General features: G+C 37.9%; 1 protein-coding gene across 9 annotated transcripts in view; it reads right to left on the bottom strand.

Moving 5' to 3' along the window:
- Positions 1-20,778, bottom strand: part of GALNTL6 (polypeptide N-acetylgalactosaminyltransferase like 6) — a 497,378-nt gene that overhangs the window by 299,110 nt on the left and 177,490 nt on the right. For 8 of the 9 annotated variants that reach the window (XR_010831175.1, XM_066996158.1, XM_066996154.1 and 5 more), the window contains exon 2: positions 11,900-12,008. Coding sequence is in view for 7 of the 9 variants with exons in the window: in XM_066996158.1 (XP_066852259.1) it covers positions 11,900-12,008 (109 nt within the window). In the remaining 2 variants the exon portion in view is untranslated. Of the gene's footprint in view, positions 1-4,807; positions 4,998-11,899; positions 12,009-20,778 lie in introns of all 9 variants that reach the window. The other variant, XR_010831174.1, reaches the window with a different exon arrangement.

The following is a 20,778-nucleotide window of genomic DNA, read 5'->3' as shown; positions in this document are numbered from 1 at the left end:
TTTATACACTCACTGTGTATGAAGCTCACTGTGCTTCAGGATCAGTCTCACCTTTTGTAGGCTGCTGTGGAACAACAATGCAAGGAGCAACTGGAAGTATCAGCAGCCTCACAGACATAGACTGGTTTCCAAAACACGTTCTTATTATTACCCAAATTAGAATTATTATTCAATATTATTATAATTATTATCCAAATAATTAGCATGTAAAATACAAGCAACAGCCTGGGTAACCTGAAATTACTTAACCATCATTTAAAAACATGAAAGGATAGACCTCTTTTAAGAGTAAAATAGCTGACAAATAGCAAAAGCAAGATTGACTCCATGTTTTAAAAATAGTGATGATGCCATGAATTTTATTATTATTATTATTAGCAATGACTATTAAATTCAAACCTCTTGCTGGCCTTTTGAAGGCCAAAAGGCTAAAATACACTCTGAAATTGTGCTGAAATATGCTGTGTGACCTGCCAAGTTGTATTTTCAATACATGAAAAATAGTCTTACAACATCAAGTCAAATATGAGCACATAGATAGTACTGTAAAGCAATACATTATTCATCATCTTCGAAGATCTTCGAAGAGCCTTAACAATGCAACAGTAAGGTAAACAACTGGTGAATTTGAGAGTGTAAACAGCTTTCTAGTTTCTTTGGAAAGGTGTTCTTGTGATTATCATCATGATTATTCTAGATGATAAAGTCTGTAACACATAAGGTTACTGAGGAATGTGCAGGTAATAAATATGTGGCACCATCATACTATGCTGATAACCAGTTCCCTCCAGCATTACGTACATTAGAGGGGAAAAAAGCTCCTCTTACGGGTCTTTTGACATGGATTCATGTCCAAGATTCCTTAAATCTTTAAATGAAAGAGTCTTTAAAGCTGGTTGACAGCACCTTACTCTATGTTTCAAACTTAAAAGATGATACAAAAGTAGTAAAGGAAATTCATCTTTTGTCATTGCTTCTGAATTGAAAAGTATGGTGTTGATATGCTATAATTGCTGCCAAGTACTTGTTACAGTGCTTTTGCCACAGTTTAGTGATGATGCATTTTGCCCTTCATTGAATTGGGACTTTCAGAGCAAAACAAGTAACAACTGGAAACTGAAATACAAAAGAAAGCAATGTTTCTTTGTGCCACTGAGCCAAGCTATAATTGCTCTGAACTGACAAACTTGATAATTTTCACACACATCACAAGTCAACTCAATTTAGATGGTCTATAGAGCTCTCCCTTCCTTCTCTTTCCACACAAAGATAAATCTATTCTAGAAGACCCTCTGTTGTGTGTTCATTTCTTTTTCTCTTTGTACTTGCAGGCAGCCACTCTTTTCAACTACCAAGTATTAAACATTATACATTAAATACATTCACCAGCATCACAACTTCATCACTAATACTGATGTATTGACTGACAGATCTTTACTGCTGTACAGAAGGGGTAATAATAACCTTAGGACTATCATAAGTTAATTGGCAGTCAGCATCTGTTTCTTGGTGTTTTCTTTTATTTTGCTTTGGTTTGGTTGTTTCTTTTTTTGTTTTAAATTGTGCACGCACTGAGACCAACATGCAAATACATGGGGAAAAGGAAAAGAGGAAAGATGAGCACCTTCCAAAATTTTTTAAGAGCACTTTCTGAAATTTACACACTAGTTTCAAGCTAGAAAATGTATCATTGGTTTATAGTGTATACATAGACATCTCTTGCTGAGTTACTGGAAATATTACTTTCTTTCTGCCTGTCATGGTAAAAATCAACGTGCCAATGTCCAGTACAGAAGGGTACACTGGTAGTTCTTACAAATTAGCCTACCAATTACGTTCCAGTGGTAATGAGTTTTCAAAGGAGGGTGTGGGGGTGTGGATGGGGCTGGGGAAGAACTGGGGAAGCATCTAGCTAATTTCAACCACTAGAAATGCCTCAAATATTTGTTTCTTTTACTGGGACCACTGAGTCATTGTGCTTTCCAGAAACAACTCTTAAAAGGAACCTTGACTCTGACTTACAGCCATACATGAACTCCCTTTAATATATAGATTTAAGTGGCGAGAGTTGGTTTTATCACAGGCACAATTTTCCAACACAAACAAATGTTATACAGTCACAGTTACTCTTCTGGATTCTGTAGCCATTTATTATGAAGTGGTAATGTGAGATCCTGAGGAGGTATGTATTAAATCCCAAATCACCACTTAACTAATACAGTGAAATATTATTTCACAATCTGAGGAAGCAAGTTTGTTGTCATCCAGGAAAAAAACTTCAGCATCTGTGAAAAATCAAACAAAATAACCCTGTATTTTCTACACATCAAGGTTTAAACTTTCGGAGAAGGCATTGCTGTAAGTATTTCAAATATCTCTTTCCAAACCAATATTTGAGAGCATAACAGATTTATTTATGCTTGGCACCTGGCTTCAAATTGTTTTCAGGAGGACATCCAGACCATTAAGCTTGAGTGTTAGAATCAGATCATAGTTGACAGTGCTTTATATTTTACAGTGCAATATTTTTTTTAGTACGTGAAACACTTTATGTAAATACGGTAGATTGTAACCATCTCTTTCTTATTATATACCCTTCGTATGCCATTTCCTTGACAAGCAATGATTAACATTACATTTCAGAATTTTTTAATCATGTCAGACTTGCATTAAGATAAACCGATGAACATTTTTGCCTTTTATGAAACAATACGTTGTAAACTACAGGAAGCATATTCATGATTAATGCTATGAACAACTAGGTTATGACTACTTATCGGACCTTGGCTAACACTGCAGTTCCAATTATATTGCAAGTTCTCAAATCTTTCTAAAGGGATTGCAAGATCAGAAACCTAAATTACATTTAGTAAATTTAGTTAATATACAGTGTTGACAGAGTTCCAAATGTATAATCCCATCTGAAAAACAGGATAAGTAAATCAGTATTTTAGTATATACTACCCCCTCCCCCTCTTTGATTATTGTTCTTTGCGTAAGTATCACAGAACTATTTTTTTCATAACCTATAGCAACATTAAATGCAATTCCCTATTTTATGTAATTCCCCAGTATGATGTTGCCTAAAAACTTCTAGAGTCACTCTGGCACTAAGCTTTGCTTTGAAAAGTTCTTCTAAACCTAAGAACGGGCACTGTTCAGAACAATAAAGACTAACCACAGAAGTCTGGGGAAATTATTCTATCACACTTCATTCTGAAGAACTAAGATCAGAAGTGATGGGAAAAAAATAAAATCACCAGTGCACCATTTCTTTAGGTCACACAGAAGTCAAATCTCAGGTGTTCACTACTTTATACTTGTGTACACAAAACATTCTTGACTCTTTTGCCTCCTTTGAACAGTAAAGCCCAGAAATATAAAGTATTAGAAACGGAGTATTTCTATTTTCATCACAAAAATATACAATTCATTTATTTTTCATGTTCTTGTTTAGTTTGTTTACAGTATCTTTGTTTAGTTTTGGTTTGTTTCTAAGCTCCAGCTTCTGAATATATGAAAATAACCAAGAATCTTTAGTCTGAGATATACTGGTTTACAATAAGATTAACCTGTGTATGCATGGAAGGACAGTTGCTATCTGTCTGTGCTGCCTGCATGGTTCTAGGTAAGCAACAATCATTTGGTATTTTAATAATACAGATATTTTAATAATACATATTTTAATACATCTCTGATGAACTAATCTGTATGAATCCCTGCGCTGAGGCATGTTAAGGTCAAGGGGCTTAAAACTCCTCCTGTCCAAGATAACATTTTGAAGAAGCAGAAAAGTAAAGATGATATTGAGTATGGGGAAGAATTATAACTTTCATTCCTTCCCTCCACCTAAGTCTCCCACATGCTATTTAGATAAATAAAAAGGAGAAAGACAGACTGTGCAAATGGCTCAATAATTGTTGGGATAACCATTGGGTGATACAGCCCACTGCAGAAGTTTTTTCCTTTGAGAATTTATTAGCAGACAGGAGCAATACAACGCAACAGTCAAACATAAAAGTATTGACAGCCAAATCTTAGAAGTCACTTTATCAATTCCTTAACCCATTTCTTTTGAAGACAAAGATTATTTTTTTTTTTAATTTATGTTTAGAGCTCTAAACACAGGTCCCTAGAAGTTACCATTATTTCCCAAATTTGCTTCAATTATAGTGAATTTTCAATGGCCATCAAATATCACAATCATTTCAGCAAACACATTCAAGGAGTCCAAAATATCTCCAAGACATCATATAAAGGAAAAAAACAAAGTATTTAACGAACAGCCTTTTGAAATATTTTCTTTCCCTAACAATGTGAAACAAACTGAAAGCAAAAAAAAACACTAAGGAACTTTTGGTATGCCATCTTTCCATGTCTCTTTATAGGCTATTAATTTCACAAATAGAATTGATCAACAATTATTCAGAAATCCAATCTTTTTTGTTGTTGTTTTCCCATTGGTTCTGTTCTGCTGAAAAGTTTCCATTTTTCCATTCTGCCAGCTCCCCTTTTGCAGTATTTAACAATGGAAAAGCTATCAGTCGTACTTAGAAATAGCTTTTCATGATCAGAAATAGCACCATATTCAAATATAAATGTTCAATCTATACTTCTCTAAAAGCCCTAGAATTGTGCATTTGAATTGTTCCTCTTATCTGAGAAGGGCTGTAATTCATCATTAATGCTATTACTTGTAATTGATGAGCACACACAGTAAAGAATTTCTTGATGGAAATAGGCATAATAACTTTTAGAAATGAAGTAACAATGACATTGACAGATTCTCTAGGACTCTTAGTCTTACCCAGGGTACAAAGACAGCAGTGGAATCAACAGAATTTCTTCTCATGGATGCTTCTGAATTACTGCCTTAGGTGTTCATGGCTCTCTCTTGTGAATCTCATACTTCTTAGGAGCATTCAGGGCATCTCAGACTTCTGTTCAGAAAGCCTGGAAAATCAGTGGTCATTGGCACCACACCAGCTGTCATGCTCCTGAAGTGAAGATATTGACAGACATGTTCTCAGAGTTCTTCCCAGACAACAAGAGGGAACTAGGGAAATCTCTTACCAAGCAAAGAAACCTGCCCAGTCAATAAACAGTAATACCATGGTCTTCAGCATACAGGAATTCTGTTCTATCTAGAGATCCAGGCAGCCTTGCACTACCCTGATACCATCATTGTTGCTGTACCTGGACTAACACACATACCAATAGCTACCCAGGTCATTAACACAAGTTGTATTTACATAGGGTGCACTCACAATGCTAACTTCAGTGCAAGAATACTTTCAGATGTACGTGAGACAATGTTTACCACTTGCCACAAAAAAAAAAAAAGATGGAAGATTTGCATTTGTTTACAGTTTTTAAAATTTTAATGTAAATTAAGCATATTTTTCATCAAGGCATGTCATCAGTTGTATTCCCAGAGGAAAACAAATTAATAGAAACAGCGCTTAGTTTAAACGCTGGTTTCTTGTCAGAAAGATGGCATGACGTCCGCTCTAATAAAGTCGGTTTCTCTGATTAGCTTACTCTGTTCCCTCCCCCTCCATTGTAGTATCTGATTGACTTAATGGGTTGCTTCAGAAAATGGAAACAACCTTTTTTTTTCTTTTTTCCTGACGTACCTATGACAATCACATCAAGATTTTTCTTTTTAAAGGTAAACTTTCAGATTCCTTTTTCTATATTTCAATCACTAGTTTTGAAGTAATGAAAGAATAATATTCAGAGAAAAATGGAAGTGATTGGGATGACTGAATAAAATATCTTTGATTTCACTATGTCCATTCTGTACTGATGAGCAGTATATTTAATAAAAGTCATTAAACATTCCCTTCTGCCTTTGAGTAAATCAGGACTTGGATAACTGGAACTAATTGGCTATCTTCCCTTTTCTACTAACAGTATAGCAATTAGCTGCTTCTGCAACCTTCCACTACATTCTCTCTATTGATTTCTTGCATTCACATATCAAAATTAACCAAAAAAAGTTATTAGACCTCCCTTGGAAGTTTTATTTCCACTCAAAGAGATTGAAAATATTGAAACATCATTAAAAACTAGGTTAAGAGAAAGAAGCTGCAAGTAACACAACAAAATAATTCCTAATAGAGAAGTAGTTCCAGTGCTTTTTCTAACTCATAATAAAAAAGCAAGGCTAAACACAATAGCATACACTAAATATACAATTAACCTGATAAAAGCATTCTACAGAAAATCATAGTGGTCAAAGAATAACGAAGATTCCAGACAGAATTAGAAATTTTAAAATCTACAATATAGGATGAAAAATTTGGCTATATCAAAGGCTGTAATTTCACAAATAGAATTATCAACAATATCAAAGTATCTGAGAAAAGTATGAAAAAGGACAGAAGTCATACCCTATGAGTCAACGCTGAGGACGTTTGGGTAGCCTGGTTTGGAGAAAAGGAGGCTGAGAGGCAACCTCGTTGCTCCCTACAACTTTCTGAGGAAGGAATGCAGAGGAGGAGGTGCCGGTCTCCTCTCCCTGGGAACCGATGACAGGACGTGGGGGAACAGCACAAAGCTGCACCGGGGGAGGTTCAGACTGAGCATCAGAAAAAAAAAAATAAAAATCTGTACCGTGAGGGTGGTCAAGTACTGGGACAGGCTTCCTAGAGAAGAAATTGATGCCCCATGCTTGTCTGTGCTCAAGAGACGTTTGGATAATACCCTCAATAACATGCTTTAAGTTCTGGTTAGCACTGAAGGCAGCTGGAGCAGATGATCTTTGAAGGTCCCTTCCAACTGAACGATTCTATTCTATTCTAGCAGTGTATCCAGGTACATACTTTTTTTCAATAACAGAGGGAAGAGACATTGGTTAGCTATTTTATACATACATTTAAAATAATCAAGTTCCAAATTCTTATTTTATTTTGAAAAAATAAATTGAGATGCCATGTTTGGAAAGCATCGAAACTAGGTATCATGATGATTTCAACATAATGTTCTTTTTTCAACAAAAATCCATTTATAGTTCAGCAATGATTCATATAAAATTTATCTAAAGAAGGTTGGGCATTCCATCTATACTGACAGAATCACTAGTATTTTCACCAGTATCACGTAAATTAGTTTCTTTTCATATCTATCTAGGACTTCAGGCTCTTCATTCATGGCAGATAATACATACCAAGTGACCTGCAGATCCACAACTGATTTCTTCTTTGCAAGAAAATGACCAATCTGGGATGGCCTGAATTATCTGTTTCACTGACCTTGCATTTGACTATCAAGAAATCATTTATTAAACTGTGACCATTTGTGCCAGTATTGCATCATCATTTCTGGAGATCAAGGAATCACTCACATGTCAACTTTATCTGGAGTGTTATTAGTGGGGAATTTTTAACTCATCTGCATATCCATTTAAATTGGGGAAATGCTTTTTTTTTCCCCCTCTTTTTCTTTTGTAAATCAAAAGGACATATGGTTTGAAGTCAGACAGCAAAATCTAAGCAGACTGGACAATTTCCTTTCAATGCCGGCTGTACAGTACATATTCTATACTACATAATATAGCTGGGCATAGGTGTAGGAGCCGTTTGCCATTTTGTGAATCTGTGCAACAGTATCAGTAAGATCAGGGCTGTATCTCAGAGAAACCTGTGAGTATTCTACTAGACCTTTTGTGATGTGCAAAACAGGTAGCAGTACAGTCCCACATCACAAGTTCATTTACAGACTTTTACTAGGGTACAGAAATAATATGGCTAGCAAACAAATTAACTTTTAAGGAGTTATGTCTCCAAAGACTTCTTTGGGTTTTTGCCACTGGTAAAAAGAACAATAACCTACAACATTCTTGATAGAGTTAGAAAGCATTATCTTTTTTCAAGACAAGAAATTGAGTCACTGAGAAAATGAAATACCTGTGAGAAAACTGGAAATTAAACTTAAATTTATAGACTTCCAGACTGTTGCCTTAATTATAGGCCATACAACGCAGTTCCAGTAATATTCAATTATTCTAATACAGCTGGAGAAGCAGGATCATTTATGGAGTGTCTGGACAAAGAGTGTGGAGAGCTCAGCTCTCTTTCAGCTATATCAAAGATTTCTCTAAGGATTTTGACGTGTATTGGGTCTGGCTGGAATGCAGTTAACTTTCTTCGCAGCAGCCTATATATGCTGTGTTTGAATTCGTGACTAAAACAGCGTTGATCACTCACCGACATTTTGACTATGTGCTTGCACAGCCTCAACACTTTTTCTTTTTCCAACTCTGTTGCCCCAACAAGTAGGTTTGGGATAGGCAAGAAGCTGGGAGGAGACATCCCTTTGGTCAGTTATGGGTTGTGTTTCATGCCATATAACATGACTCTCAGCAATAAAATGGAAGGGAGAGCAGCTTGGGAGACAGTAGCAATTGCTTGGAGATCAGCTGGGCATCAGTCTGTTTGTGAGAGGTGGTAAGCAATTACCTTTGCATCACTGGTTTCTTTTTTTTCTTATTTTTTTCTTCTTTATTCCTCTTTCCTTTGTTTATTAAACTGTATATTGACCCATAAGATTTCTTGCTTTTTTCTTTTCTTTACACTCCCCCATCCTGATGAGGGGAAAGGAGTGGGAGAACAGTTGTGTGGTGATTAGGTTCCTACTGGGGTTACCCCAAAAAAGTCCTTTGTTACACCTGAGATGGGGCTTGAGGGGTTCGAGATAACCACAGACTTGATCAGTGCGCTAGACTAAACTTTTAGCCATTATACACAACTCTCACTGAGTTGCGGTCTGAGGCTGGGATTGTGGGGCCACTGTTCTGGAAATAGATGGCCAGGAAGCCCAGCTGGTGGGATCACTTGCTAGGGACCACAGGAGTGACAAAGAGATTGGAAGAGAGGCAGCCATCTGCCGAATCTGGAGGTGGCTCTTCTCAAATGTAAAAGCAACATATCCCTACAATGAAGATCTTGTAACTATCTCTAAACTATCAAAGAATGTTGAATAAAAACTATATGGAGCACATGTGGACACCAGATTCACCTCCTCAGTGGCAGAACAGTGGCAGTAAAAAGCAGATACAGTGCGATGGCATCTGTAATGCCCTTTGTTGTCAGGTGGGAAGCACACAAGCATGTTTCCCCCTCAAAAGGGGCTTCACCAAATATTCCCAGCTGAAAGAAACTGATCTTGGAATGATCTATAGCATGAGCAATTTCTGTGTAAGTGAAGTTGAAAAAATAGTACAAGTTATTGAAGCCTTTTTATCTGCAAGAACCTTTGAATATTAATTTTGTTTTTGCTGTATCAGGAGCTTATACATGTAGAGCCTTGCCACTCCATTATTCACTCCAGTCTCAACATCCTTCTCAGGTACAGCCATGATGCTAAAAGAATGTGAACTACTGGTGAAAGCAGCATAAAAACACATTTGAATGTCAGAGGTGCCAACAAAGCCCCACAAATCCAAAAGTAACATGAACTCACTTCAGTATTTAGATGCTAGATTATTTCTAATTTTAGAGACAAAAAAGATGAGCTAGAACACTTGAAATAAACAGAAATAGTACAATCTTTCTGCATTTCTTGCAAATGACTTGTGGTGACGGAGCACTGGAACAGGCTGCCCAGGGAGGTTGTTGAGTCTCCTTCTCTGGAGATATTCAAGTCTGGACGCCTACCTGGGCAACCTGCTCTAGCGAACCTGCTTTGGCAGGGGGATTGGACCCAGTGATCTCCTGAGGTCCCTTCCAACCCCTACAATTCTGTTATTCTGTGACTTTACTCTTTAGCTTTAAAACAACTAAATGCTTACCTTTCAAGGCACACCTATTAAACTCGGGAACATCAGTTTTGATTTTGTGGAATAAACGAGGATAAAAACTTTTGGTCTTGCAAGAGAACAAGTAGCCAAGTTAGCACCTCTCTGTAATTATGTTTATGAAATGCCCATTCCCAGTACACACGAAACTAAGATTTACAGACAAACTGGATTCTGAAAAGACTTCACTATTCTCCTCATTTCTGTGTAATTGCCACTGACTGCCTTTTCTGACATCACCTGAGAAGACCTTCCACTGGTGTTATTTTCATGCCTTCAGATTGTAGAGCTTATTCTCTAAGTAATTTTTAACTAAAAGTTGATTTCAAAATTTTGGTTTGCTAGTATGGACAGAAATTATATAGAATGTCCTAAAAGAGTGCACAGAGATACTTCTGTACTCTACCTTGGCAGTTGCATTACTATATTGTGATTTCAACAACAAAACATTAAAAGTTAGTTTAATGTAATGAATAATGACACAATTTCTTAAAAAGATTTTTAAGATGTTCAGACTCAGCAAACACTCAGGAAACCAATAAAAACATAAGTCAGAAGAATTTAATACATTATTTTTCTCAAGGAAATAAGTTTACTGGTAAAATACCCACACACTTGTTAAATTATAACCGCAGTAGAATGCCCAAGTAGGACAATGCCACATAACATGTTTTGCTAATTTCTTAGTCAACTCCATGCAACAGCTTGCATTACAAAGGTAATGCTACAGCTATCCATCAGATAATCAAAAGTATTTTCATTTATTTTCCAAAACACATGGGTTCACGTTAAATATTCAAGAATCAAAAGTCCATTGCCAAAATGTCAGTGCACTACTCTCAAAAAGGTCCACATTCCAAACATGACATTCCCTACATCTCTACAAGTTTCTACATATATGCTGCTTCTAGTTTGTGCATTCTCTTAGATACTTGTCATTCTACATACAGTTGGAATAAGCGCTAATCCTGTATGTAATTTGGAACAAAGTTAACACTGATCTGTCAAATCCTAAAATGCCTAAAATATCTTCAACCCTCCCCCCACATTGTTTCCTCCTAAGAACATGTAGAAGGGAAGGATCATTTTTTTTAGTGACCAAAAATATTCAAAAGAGAAAGGAAAAAACGGTTTATAAAATTAATCTGCACTTGAAATATTTTAGTGGCTCAAGACCTCCCAAAATGAAGTACTCACAAAATACTACGACTCTGTCAATTGGATTCAGTATTTGGGGGGAGGTGTTGGCTATCTTCTGACAGTTGGATCAAGACAGCATGATTCATTTTATAATAGTAGATTGGCCTTTGTAAAATGACTTTCAGACACTGATTAAGGTGCAATTTAACTGCTGTTTCCCTTCCTTTCCTTTTAATTTAATTCATCTTATTCTGAATAGCTGTAAATTATATTACAAAAGAAAGATTTAACTCTGAACATGCTCCTAAGACAGAACGAGTAACACAAACCTTTGTTTGCACATATGTCCTACAGTACATAAAGGTACATTAAAATTATATTACTCAATGTAACCAAGTGTCCTTCAGTGCATCTGCAAATACAATTTGCTTCCATTTTCACATCATTTTAGACTGTCAGAATGAAGTAGCTTTAGCCTAAGTACGACTAAAAGATTGGAGTTCAACAATGGCAATAGGGTCAAAATTTGTTCCTAACGTAACCCTGGATATTCTTGACAGTTATAGGTACCGGGCTCAGATTTTTTCCACTGATTTAAAGACAACTCAGCTGCAGTTGCTACATACGTCCCTTTGTTTGGAAACCAACACTTTTGCTACTTTTTTTACAGTATCACAACTGATTTCAACATGAAAAATATTCTGTTAATATTTTTGCCCATTTCCTAAATGCAATCATTACATAGCTAGTAGCATTCAACACATTTTTGTTTTCACTTAGCTGTTTTCAGAGATAGGATGTTTGTTTGTTCTGACCCCTCAGTTCAGAACATTATCAATCCTTGTGACATGCTGCAAATACAGACTGTTATGATTCTTTTTAGCTGACTTAAGAGAAAGAAAATCATATGGGAAAAAAAAATGAATAAACCACTTAAATTTGCTCTGAACTTAAGTATACCTGAACGCATGGCATCTTTTTGAATACTTTCATAATCATGCCAGTCCTTCCTTTTCAAGCCATCAGTCCAGGTGAACAGCTGTCCATCTCCCAGCCCCAATGGAACTGTCTGCAAAAATAGCAAATAAACAAACAAAAAAAACACAAATAAATATGCACATACATGTATTGTTTGCATTATTAGAGATCAACATATATAATATGGCATTAGTGAGCAAAACATTCAGTCTATCCAGTGCAAATATTGAGCCTTGACTGTGGAAAATGAAGCTACTATTCTAAATACTGTGAGAAAACTATGAATTTAGATGTTAACTAAGTTATTAATTTAAGTATGTCAAACACATCCGTAATATTTCTATTAGCGTCTTGCTATGGCTACTACACAAGAAGTTTATGGACGTTAAATGGACCACTAAAACAGCAGGCTGTCAAAAACGCCTCATTCTTCAACTCAAGAAGTACCTCGATTTTTTGGGAGTTAAATTCTCATTTCTACAAGACTGGAGTTATAGTTACTCAGCACCTCCCAACATTCCCCTTTAGCTTTGGATTTTCCTGGAATAGCCAATCATGAGTTATTGCTATTCATATAAGGCCAGACCCACTGCCTTAGAGAGGCAGAATGTAGAGACCCCCAAGGCACTTTCAAATCAGTATATCTGTATGTGTGGTAAGAGACAAAAAAACAACAACCACCCCCCCCCCCAAGCCCCCCCCTTCCTCCCCCCCAAAAAAACACAAACACAACTAGCAAACCAAAAAAGAAGCATGCATGCAACATGCAGCTTTTGCTTTCCAGACTCCAATTTCCCGGGTAAAGCTAAGAAGAGCTTACAAATTAACTTTCCAGAGCTTTGAAAACTTTTTCTTTTTTCCTCATTCTTTCTGCCAAATGCTGGTATTTTAACAAAAATAAAAAAATACCATTAGAAGTAAACAAAATTTAGATCTGTAAGAAGTATCACAAGGCTGCAGAAGGTTTCAAGTAACATTTGCCATTTTCTAAACACTTAATTTATGAAAAATGTGGTTTAAAAAAGTGTAGCAAATTCTGATAAACAAACAAGAGATGATTTACCATATCTGTGCTGAAGAAAGAGAAGAAGCGATTTGTTGCTGCTTACGAGTAACAGAGAAAATCTTATTCTGTTAATCCTAGGTTTGAACCAGCACACTGTGCAGAATGAAGGGCATATGTATAATGCATGTTACAAATGCTGTTAAGCATGTTCAAAGGATGTGTGAAAACACACTTGCAAAGCAATTCTGGGGAAACAACATTTGATCAGTCTTCTTCTGAGAAATATCTTGAAATCTCAACAAAAATCTCAGGCACATGTAAGAGTGATGCTCTGAATGTACGATGCTTCTTCATGTATGAAGCATGTGAACCAAACAAATGAGTTACTGAGAAACAACAATCTTATTCTGTTAACATGACCTACTTTTTTAATTTTAATATCGAAGGTTGGTAACCTACATTTCATATTACTGAAATAAAATCCAGCCTGGGTTCACTCCTCTATTGCAACTTTTGCAGATGTATTCCAAGAAAACATTTTTTTTTTTCATGTCTTAACATATATCAGAGGTTCATACCTGGAAGAACTGAAGAACTAAAGATATTCTGATAAAACTATTTCATCCAACCTTTCATGGCCTCAAAATGAACTCATTAATTTCAATAATTCTTGTGTACAAATAATGATAACGTTCAAATGGTAACATTAAGCAGCTTGTTTCTTAAAGTCAGAAACACAAGGTAGAACGGAGTTATACATGATTCTTGAGCCCAGCTTCCTAAATTAGCCACCTCAAAGCAAATTAACTGGCTCTTTTAAAAGTGAGGCACAGACAGATTGACTTCAGTTAAACTTCTGCCTCTTCTCAACATGTGTACAGCCAGTGTGAATCTCTTGGTTGTAAGAATTCAAGACTATCAGAACTATCAAAAGCATGATAAACTTCACTTTTGTGACAATTTATTCCCGTGCTGGTCCCTTTCCCTGAAAACAGCGATTTAAATAGCAAACTTGCAGCACTCTGAAAGGAAGCTGAGTAGTACAGTTAGCAGCTGGTTTCCTGTTGCCTATTTGCATTTTGATGCAATACTCTTAAAAAATATTAATTACTTGTAGTTACTTTACCTGATAACATTTACAAGTCTAATGTACTACAGGGCCCTCTTGCAAACATAATATACTTAAGTAAATAAATTCATTAAAATGAATCTAGCAAAAGGATAAATATAAATCCAAATACTATGAAATAGCAAACTGAAGTCTTGCTGTGGCTCAAATGTTTGAAAAGCTACATTGCCCTAGGAAGAAACAGGTAACAAACAAACCCTAAAGTACAGTGTTGGATACATCATAAGTATGTCGTAAGTATCAAACTTGTGTTTTGTTATACATGGACTAACTGCCTCCTGTAATGGCTAGGCCATGATTCCTTGATAATGTTGCTGCTTGCAAATACACAAAAGACAGAACTGCAGCACATCCCATGGTCAATCTCAAGATGAGTTCTGAGTAGCTGAATACGAAGTCACTTCATAATACAGGATGTAAAATGGTGGTTTTACTCAGGTGGGCAGCCAAGTTCCACCACAACCGCTCTCTCACTCCCCCTCCTCAAAGAGGAACGGGGAGCAAATACGATGAAAAGGGCTCAAGGGTTGAGATAAGGACAGGGAGATCGCTCAACAATTATCGTGATGGGCAAAACAGACTCAGCATAAGGAGACAGTAAGATTTATTGCCTATTACTAACAAGTTAGAGAAGTGAGAAACAAAGGAAAGAAACCAAAAACGCCTTACCCCCCTCCGCCCTCTTCCACCTCCTCCCCTTGAGCAGTGCAGGGGAATGGGGGCTGCGGTCAGTCCCTATCGCTTCATCTCTGCCACTCCTTCACAGTCACTGTCTGCCCCTGCTCCACGTGGGGTCCCTCCCACGGGATGCCGTCCTTCCCAAACTGATCCTGCAGGGGCTTCCCACAGGCAGCAGCTCTTCAAGAACTGCACCCACATGGCTCCATACCACGGGGTCCATCCCTCAGGAGCAAACTGCTCCAACCTGGGTCCCCCACGGGCGGCAGCTCCCCCCAGAACCCCTGCTCCTTCATGGGCTCCTCTCCACAGGCTGCAGCTCCGGCCCGGGGCCTGCTCCTGCAAGGGCTCTCCATGGGCCGCAGCCTCCTCCAGGCCACATCCACCTGCTCCACCGCGGTCTCCTCCACAGGCTGCAGGGTGGAACCCTGCTCCACCGTGGTACTCCATGGGCTGCAGGGGGACAGCCTGCTTCACCATGGTCCTCACCATAGGCCGCAGGGGACTTCTGCTCTGGCGCCTGGAGCACCTCTCCCCCTCCTTCTTCACTAACCTTGGCGCCTGCAAGACTGTTTCTCATTCCTCTCTCTCTCCCAGATGCTGCGTGGCAGCGTTTTTTTGTTTGTTTGTTTTTGGTTTGGTTTGGCTGTCTGTTTTGTTTGTTTGTTTCCCTGTCTTAAGTATGCTGTCACAGAGGCACAAAACAACATCACTTATTGGCTTGGCTCAGGCCACCAGCTGGGCCATTATCTAACATGGGGCAGCTTCTAGATTCTTCTCACAGAAACTACCCCTATAGCCCCCAGCTACCAAAACCTTGCCACGTAAACCCACTACAGATGTGTTAACAGACCCTGATTATCTGAATTTTCACTGAACACATATTCTACCATAAACTGATAGGCTAAAGTGAAGTAACATTGGCCACCCAGCATAAATATAAATGCTAAAATGAGCAATACCTTTTGTTGCCTTTCTTTAGGATTAATGCAGCCAGACCGATGATTAAAAATTCATGCTATCCAACACCTCCAGCATAAATTTGGGATTAGACATTTAAAGAAATAATCAAATAACATTGTGTTCAAGCCCATGAATAAAAAATTTAACAAGGATTATTAATCTGTGGCTAAGCAAACTACTGAGCAACAGATCATGGGAGACAAGGTATGCTGGAGAACACATATTGGGTATTTGCATGTTCCCACTTCTCATACAGCTAAACAGCAACAACACGGCAACACGTGTAAAATTTTAGTCTACACTTCTGTAACTGCGTGTACACCAAAAGGCAAGAATACTCTTTGGTATGCTTGAGGCACTAAGGCATGGTAAGACTGGAGAACTTTATGGTTCCTCCCCAAATATGCAGCAGGGCTTCTTTCCAGTGGAAACCAGAGTATAAGAAAAGAGGACCAGGCACCCAAAAGCACTTCACCCTAACACAGAAGCAGTGTAGTTGGAGTGCCTACCTGAGTCATGAGTTTTGAAGGTGCTCCTACACAACCAGATTTCCCATGGCCCTCCTGATCGGCTTTTGTTTTAGGTGTCCTTTCAGATAGACAGCCACGGTTAAGTTCAAGGTCTGACCAATGCAAACTGGATTCCTATATATTTAAAATACTTTTCTCTTTTGTGAATATACCAAATGAAATCACATGAAATTCCTTCGCCTCAAAAAATCAGGCCACAGATTCACAGTAGTGCTCAAAAGCAAAAAGCACTCAACTTAGTCATATTAAATATCACTACTGCCTTCTTGGATTTAGTGACTAATTGCTTACTGGCTTGTGAAACAATTCTTAACCAAAGTTTTAGTTACACATATTCTTTAGTGATACATTATTATATGGAAATGAGAAACCAGCAGAGAAGACAAGCTGAAACATGTTCAGGGTTTTCCCCTCCAAAACATTTCTGTAAGTTACTCACAAATAGTGCAATCTGTCTCTACAGCCCTTAGCCTCTTGAATTTAAGAACTGTTTTTTATCATTGCAACACTATTAAAATAGTGAAAGTCACTCTGCATACAAAGAGCTGGATTGTGACTGGATGTCAAAAAAATCCTACAACAATTTATCATCCAACCATTTGTTACAACTAGTATGCAGCTGTGAGTTGCACATTTTTAAGTGTTTCGGACCAAGAGGGATTACCCACCTACAGCAACATTGCATACAACATCTGCCTTACTATTTCATTTTTACATTAACCTCAAACCTTTAGGGATGCAAGACTGATAAAATACTACATAGACTCAGAAGATCCTTCTCCTCTAGAGAAGATTCAACATCTGGTTCAATTACAGAGAATACGATGAGCCCAAAAAATAGCACAATTATCAAAAAAATCTTGCTCACAGACTATTAGATTCCTCATAGGGAAAAAAGCTTCTCTGTTGTGACATTTGAAAGCTCAAACTCAGAAACAAGTGCCTTCATTGAATAACTCATTTATTTTTAATTTCACTCTGAGGAGACAGACAATTAAAGGGGTCTCAGGCAAAGGAAGATGACATATCAGTGGAAATGCACCTTTCTAAAAAATACAAGAGATAATTACAGATTCACTTTGAGCCTGAGGATTTACTCACTAGCTCTAGGGTTATTTTGCTGAACACCAATATACAAGCAACTACTGCATTAACAAAACATCATTAAAGCTGATCAGCATAACCATTTCCAATTGTATAATGAATTTCAGGAAATAATCTTACATAGAACATAGGCACTTGTTCCTGCTCAGGAAAGATGCACATGGGAAAGAAACGTGGCATAGAAGCACTGACATTAGACATTTTCAGGGATGTTTCAACAGTAGAATAAAGGCAACCACTGTCTGATTCACCTTCATTCTTGAAATAAAAGATTCTGTATAGTGTTCGTAAACAGTGTTGCGTAAAAAAGACAATTTGTTATTTTTTCCCCTCTTCCTACCACCATGCTAAGCCCTGTCCAACTACTGCGATTGAACTAGACAAAAAGAAAAACAAAAACACACACACAAAAAAAACCAACCAACAAACAAAAACAGAAAATTCATTGAGCAATGAAATTCATTCAGTTATCAGAATAAAGGTAAGGATTGTTTTTCAAAGTGGTGGTATCATTGGATATACCACCATACGTATATTATAAATCAGCTCCAAAATCGCAAGGTGTCCATTTTCTAAATTTCAGTTCTGCTATCATTACAAGCATAGGAACACAGACATTCTCATGAGGCTTCCTTCCCAATAGGTGGAACAGTCATGAAAACTACTTAGTCCTGAAGATTTCCCTTTTTTTCTTATGCTAAATTTTAGCACAAGACTATTAAAGTGAAATGTTAGCACTGTATCACCCAAAATTTGAAGTCAAAGGCTCTCCCACTTCCACATACAAGCAGCATCCACACTGGTGCAGTGACAAGCCGAGGAAATTCAGGATAAAAACTAAAATGCTATTTCCCCTAAGGAGGTGCTTGCTACAAGGCAGCCTGATCTAGCAAAAAAAAATAAAATCCAAACATCACACTATCCCATCCCTATGCCTTTATGCTTAATCTCCGACCATTGCATGTGTGGCTCTCCTTCCCTGCAACTCTTCAGCATTAGACTAACAAATGAAAAAGGTCTCACATCTGAACTGCCTATGTATAACTGAGATCTGTACAGAAGCACTATGCAGAGTGAATAGGGACAATACAGTCATTAAGCGCCTACGAAGTTCCCATCACCATAAAACGTAAGTATTAAGTCTAGTGCTTTGGATCCACCGTGATCTTCTCTAAACATACCAGGAGCAGGCAGTGCACAGCTTGAAAATGCCTGCTGATAGCTGTGAACCCACAGGTTACATGCTTCTCAGGGTCCTTCTCCAGGATTTTGTCCCTCTATGAGGGGTCGATGGCTGCAGCAGGTACTGGGGTGGGCTGTGGGTGGTGGGCAGCAGCTGCCCTTCCTGACAGAGCAACCAGCAATGCTCATGGATGGTTCCAGGTGGTCCCACACTGCTGCTGGCCAGCCATCGCCTTCCAAAACTGCTGCCTGTGGGGGCAGCACTTCGGGGACACACAGGAGATGCCTGGGGAGAACTGGAGGGACATTCACTGGAGGGACCTCCTTCTACAGCACACACCCAAACGCACACATCAAGCAAACAACTGCCCTCAAGCTGGGTACACTCATTAGGCTGCAAGATGCTAGGATGAAGCAAATGCAGTAAAATGCAGTAGTGCAGTAAAATGTAGACAACTAGTATTTGCTAACAAGAGAAGGTGGCAAAGGCTCTAATGCTCAGAATCCTTCAATGAGAAGAAAAAATCAGAACAGATCCATGCATAATTAGTGCCTTTTAATTACTTAATTTTATTTTTTACTGTATTTTTAAGTAAACTTAAAACTTTTTTTCCCAAAATATGAAAATAAATCACCATCTAAATCCTTGACTTGAAGCGATACAATATAGAGTTGAGGATATGATAAATTTCTTCATATGCTCAGATTTCCCGTGCCATCTATTTGTTATGCGACAGCAAATAAGTGTTCACTGCACTGACATTTACATTAGTTGAAATAATTAGCCCAGCACATCAAAAAAAGGGCAGCACTTGATTTACTCTGCAACATCTGAATAACTCAAGGTTATTCCATTTCTGAAACACTTACATCACACTTTCTGTGCTTTTAGGTTCTAGAGTATCATGGACAAGCCAGTAACATCATGCCATAAATTCAAAATTGAAGTTGTTAATAAGGTTATTTAGAAAATGCCAAACTCCCCAAGCATTTCATTACTGAGAAATTTTATAGATGGGTATAAAAGTTGTTATTGCTGCACTACAGTTATATTGATGAAGTCACAAATGTGCAGAAAAAAAAAAAAAGCTATAACATGGGTTTTAAAAACATCGCAACTTCCTATTTATTGACCCACTGGACAGATGCTTGAGCAATGGGTGTATGAGAACTCTGTAAGGACGCATTTGCCTACTGGAGAGTTTTGATTTATCATGTCAAACTGTGGAAGACTGCAGATGCCTAAGAACATACATTGGGATGAGAAGACTAACAGCTTCTTTAGCGCTAATACGGTCTTGCATACATCATTCCTCTATGAAGAACTTGTGGTACGCACTGTCATTCAGGAAACAATTTTAAACAAATATATTTTAAAAGTTATCAGGAAAATGGTTCATGAACTCCTATGTTGAATACATCAGGTGATACCCCAAGGAAAATTCTAAGCTTTTCCACTGTGATATATAGGAGGGTAGGCCCAACATGTATATGTCTCTATCTATTTCTCTCATTTCTTTCAACATGTAACATTTCTAAAATATTCTTTATCACCTCACTAAAAGGATCAGGGCAATTTCATCTATTCTGTCATATGAACAACAAATTACATGCTAGCATCTCTTATTATTATAAAAAAGAAGCAACCAGAAAGTTGAAATTTGTATTTCCTGACTGCTAGGAATCATTCAGGGAACGCAGGCTAAAGTATTCAAATCCCCCAAACAATGCAGCTGACTGGGACAGAAGAGCGCATCAGAGCATGTCTAACCAGATTTTTCTGTATTTCAGACAGTGCCCTTTCACTTGGTACAACTAAGAAAGGTCTGGCTCCCCCAGTTCCAGGTGTTTATACCTACTGATACCATGCCCCTGACCCTTATCTTCCTAAAGCTAAACAGAGCCAGCCCTCAGCTTCTCCCTGTGAGACAGACACTCCAGCCCTTTAGGAGAGGGATGAGGGTATGGTCCGTTCTGTGGGAAGGACATAAAAAGCACCAAATTCCATAGGAATTTGGACTCATGTGTACCTGCTGAACCCGAACACCATGAATTGTGACCTACAAAGCCTAGCAGTGAAGTCTGGCTTCCTACATGACTACAGGACAGGAGGTAGGATCTGCACTGATGGGATAACAAAAAATATTCATCAGAGAAAGCAACTCCCACCTCTTTCTGCCTGGTGATCTAGGCTGCTGACAGATTTGCTCAATAATTAAAACAACACCCAAAACAATCTTTTCTTAATGTTTTATTTTCACTTGTCTCA

The sequence above is a fragment of the Anser cygnoides genome, chromosome 4 (genome assembly GCF_040182565.1).
Source record: "Anser cygnoides isolate HZ-2024a breed goose chromosome 4, Taihu_goose_T2T_genome, whole genome shotgun sequence".
Classification (NCBI taxonomy): Eukaryota; Metazoa; Chordata; class Aves; order Anseriformes; family Anatidae; genus Anser; species Anser cygnoides.
The sequence above is the reverse complement of the archived record's forward strand: the minus strand, read 5'-3'. Positions and strand labels throughout refer to the sequence as shown.